Source organism: Propithecus coquereli, unplaced genomic scaffold (genome assembly GCF_000956105.1).
Source record: "Propithecus coquereli isolate 6110/MARCELLA unplaced genomic scaffold, Pcoq_1.0 Scaffold487, whole genome shotgun sequence".
Lineage (NCBI taxonomy): Eukaryota > Metazoa > Chordata > Mammalia > Primates > Indriidae > Propithecus > Propithecus coquereli.
The window spans coordinates 723,139-727,413 of record NW_012150696.1 but is presented as its reverse complement, the minus strand read 5'-3'; the positions used below and the strand labels follow the sequence as shown (position 1 = coordinate 727,413).

The window sequence follows — 4,275 nt, the reverse complement described above, 5'->3', positions numbered from 1 at the left end:
AGAACCAGCGTACCGTGGAGATGGCATTATACGTAGTGTGACTTTTGTGTTTTTAGGGACATCAAAAAGAACAACTGCCCCTAAACTTTCCCTCGACCGGGAATATTCCCCCTGCTGACTAATTCCTAAAATTAGATTATTATAGTTACCTGCCTCTGGTTTGATATTTAAGGAGAAGCAGAAACAAGAAAGGCTGCCTCAGTTTCCTCATTATAAAATGAGGAAATAATAGCTTTTTTGCAGGGTTGGCATAAGGATTAATGAGGGTAATATATGTAAATTACTTAGCATAATGCTACCATCCAGTAGCTTATTTAAAATGCTAATTGTTATTACTGAGAAAGGAAATATGTTCAAACCCATTACCACTGCTTCATCAATGACTAGAAATTTGTATGCTCTCCCCTCCTGGTTAGAAGAGTCAAGAAGAGGAAGGATTCTGGAACTGAGAGGCAGGCTTACTGTTCATACCTCTTCCTTCATAGGCACTGTCAGCTTTTAAGCACTGATGACATAGTATACTTGTTTGTACTTATTAATTCTTTGCCAAGTTTCTAATGTAAGGTTGTCTCAAATCTACTAAAAATGAAATAAATAAAAAATGCTTGTTTATTTCTGTCATCTAAATTGTACATGGATCCTTTTCATTGACTGGATGGAAATGAAATGTTTCTTCCCTGGTTTGTTAAAAGAAACAAACTCATTGATGATGCTCTACTTTTGTTCTAGGGAGAAATTCCATCATCTGTGCAGTCTTCTCCATGCAGACCAAGACCAGAGGGAGGATCATCCTTGACCTTTGAAGACCAAGACTAAACTGAAATTTAAAATGTTCTTCAGAGGGGACGGGAGCTTGACTTATACTTTGGTGATAATTTGTTTCCTGACACTAAGGCTGTCTGCCAGTCAGAAGTGCCTCACCAAGAGTCTAGAAGATGTTATCATTGACATCCAGTCATCTCTTTCTAAGGGAATCAGAGGCAATGAGCCCATACATACATTAACTCAGGAAGACTGCATTAATTCTTGCTGTTCAACAAAAAACATCTCAGGTAAATAGTAGTTCCCTGGCAGTCCTTTGTTCCACGTGTTTTGTGACTTAAGTAGCTGGTGGATGCGGCTGAAGAGTTTACACCAGTGATTCTCAATGGGGGCAGAAATTCTGGGTGACAAAATCACTGGCGAATTTGCTACAAGTGTGCCCTCGCCTCCTCGAAGCTGAATAAGGTTATTGATGAGTGTGCGTATGTGGTTGAGAATCACGGGTGTTATGTCCTAACTGGCATCTAGAATATTGAAAGAAATCCTGTTTAGATGCTTAGCTGCTGGCATCATGGAGTATTGGAATACAGTGTGACATTACAAAGAACATGTAAACAGAGAAAGAGGTTCGAGACAAAAAGTAAAATTTTAAACCTATCCCATGGGAAAATCAGCATTTCATTTTTAAGTGGAAGCACAAAACCTCCACTTCATCCCTTTCCCTGGAGCTGGCGGCATAGTGTGAGTCAGGAAGCTACGGCTCACTAGGTCATTGCAGCTTCCAGAACTGTAAAGGGACAGGGGAGTGTTCAGTCTGACCTATTCTCATGACACAAAAGGAAACTGAGGCCTAGAGGTTGGAACCATGCCTTTGTGTATTTCAGGCTTTAAATCTGCAGACTGACACAGAGAATACCATATATCTGAGTAGAACTGTGGTTGCTTTTTAGTTTTGCTTGTGACCCGGGCCTAATTCTCTAAATGAAAAAAACTAAATGTATTGAACACCTAACACCTTACTAGGGGCTAGTGATAAAATAATGAATCAGATGAACTAGGCCTTGCCATCAAGGAGCATGAAGGGCTAGTAAACACTGGACCAGTGACTCAGTTGACTTATGTTAGCCAGCTAAGTCAGATGTTTACTCTTAGATCGTTAGTTCCTTTTTTTGTGTGTGGTGTAATAATATAGTAATAATAATAAATAATACAATTATATATTAACAATATATTTGTATATAGATATGTTTGGTCTTGGTTCCTGGCACAGAGTTCCTAAAACCTTGGAATTTCCCGAGTGGTAGGAGCATGTCTCTCGTTATTATGAAGAGCAAGCCCCTTTCAACCATACTTGAGTTCGTGCTAATGAGGATACCCTGGACAGGCGCCTAGCTTCTGGGTGGGTGCTGGTCACCAGAAAGATCAAGTCTTTTTTTTTAAGGTTAATTAATTAATTTTTATGAGACAGAGTCTCACTCTGTTGCCCAGGCAGAAGTGCAGTGGTGTGATCATAGTTCATTGCAGCCTTGAATTCCTGGGCTCAAGCCATCCTCCTGCCTCAGCCTCCTGAGTAGCCGAGAAAGACTACAGGCGCACAACACCATGCCCTGCTAATTTTTTGATTTTTTATAAAGATGAGGTCTCATTATGTTGACAGTGATCCTCCCACCTCAGCCTCCCAAAGTGCTGAGATTACAGGTGTGAGGCGTTGTGCCCGGCCCTAAGACCAAGGCTTGATTAGAAGCTTGGAACTTTCAACCCCATTCCTCAACCTCAGGGGAGGGGCTGGAGATTGAGTTCAATCACAGTGGCCCATGACTCAATCAATCATGCTCATATAACGAAACCTCCATAAAACTCCTAAATGATGGGGGTCAGGGAGCTTCCAAGTTGATGAACACATCCATGTGTAAGGAGGGTGGCACACCCCAATTCCACAGGGACAGAGTACTTGAGACGGTGTGTGCTTCTGCGTCTGGCTGTTCATTTACATCTTTTATGATAAGCTTTAATAGTAAGTATAACATTTTTCCTTAGTTCTGTTAGTCGTTTTAGCAAATTACCAAATCTGAGGCGTGGGATTGTGGGAACCCCTAAGCTTGTAGCCAAGTTAGACATAAAAATGTGGGTAAGAGGGAGACATGATACTTGCTCCTGGCTTCTGAAGGGAAGGCAGTGTTGTGGGACTGAGCCCTTAAACCTGTCGAATCCGGTGCTAATTCCAGGTGGTCAGTGTCAGAATTGAACTGAATTGTAGGATGTCCGGTTACTGTTGGAGAACTGGTGTAGAAAAGACACCATATACTTGGTATCAGGGTGAAAAATTCCTTCAGTGTTCTCACATTGAGCAGTATGCTTTCAGACGCTGTTTATGGAAGTAATTTAGGGAAATTACAGAGATTTCATTTAAATTTATAGTTTTTCTTTAAATGTCGACATCAACATTTATGTGAAATAGAAACATCACCTGCAGACAGAACTGAGAGCTGGAAGTGTGGGTGTTTCCTGGCAACAATGAAACCCTGCATTTCTCCTCAATTCCACGAAATCAGGGTTTGCTGCTTTATTCTACAAGCAAAAGTCCTGTCACTGCTTTCCTAGAAGCAAAGGTACCTGTGGATCTCAGTTGCTGGATCTCAAACTTTTCCCTCACTTCTTGAGCAATGTATTTTAACTGTTTATGGTTCAAAAGGCACTTTGATAATTTGATAGTAGCCATGGGCTCAAAAATACACATAAACACAAAGAACACCCAATTTTTCATACAATCTGGGGGCTTATGGACTCTCCCCTTTACCTAAGTACCAGACAGAATGGTATCTTAGGGCATAGTGGCCCATGCCTGTATTCCCACCTACTCGGGAGGTTAAGTCGGAGGATCACTTGAGCCCAGGACTTTAAGTCCAGCCTGGACAACACAGTAAGACCCTGTCTCTAAAAAAGAAAGAAAGAAAGGAAGGAAGGAAGGAGGAAGGAAGGAAGGAAGGAAAGAAAGAAAGAAAGAAAAGAGTACCTCTCCTATTAGTTAGGTAGTAGAAAGAAGACGTGATAAAACCCCTGCAGAGGCTAACTAAATCTTCTTTCCCATCCAGGGAACCAAAGTTGATCCCTAACCGTTGTCTGACTTGAAGTGGTGGTGGTGACGGTTTGCAGAGCATGTGTTTGTAATAAGTAGCCTGTACGCCCTTACCTGTCAACCTGACCAGGGGTACGCTGATCCCTCAAAGATATGAGGCTGTGCCAGACTGAGGACAACTAGCTCTAGGCTATGATGAATAGAGAGAATAATTTCTATTGGACATAAGAGGAGGAGAAAAAGAAGCCAGAAGTGAAAGTTAAAGAGTGAAAAGTGAGGAAGGAAGGAAAATAGAAAAGCAAAAATGATATGGCAAGAGGGAAAACTGGACGAAAACCCAAAAGAAGAATGGTACTGATAAAAATAAAAGGATAGACTTTGTATTCCACTCAGATCCTTTGTGGAAGGAGGCACGACATCTGTGATGATTAATTTAC

The 4,275-nt window shown here is 41.3% G+C and overlaps 1 protein-coding gene across 1 annotated transcript in view; it reads left to right on the top strand.

Annotated features, from left to right (window-relative positions):
- Positions 1-730: 730 nt before the first annotated feature.
- The window catches only part of MANSC1 (MANSC domain containing 1), a 20,730-nt gene continuing 17,185 nt past the window's right edge, over positions 731-4,275 (top strand). The window contains exon 1 of the mRNA XM_012655806.1: positions 731-1,052. Within this exon, the coding sequence (XP_012511260.1) occupies positions 830-1,052 (223 nt within the window). The 5' untranslated portion in view covers positions 731-829. The remainder of the gene's footprint in view (positions 1,053-4,275) is intronic.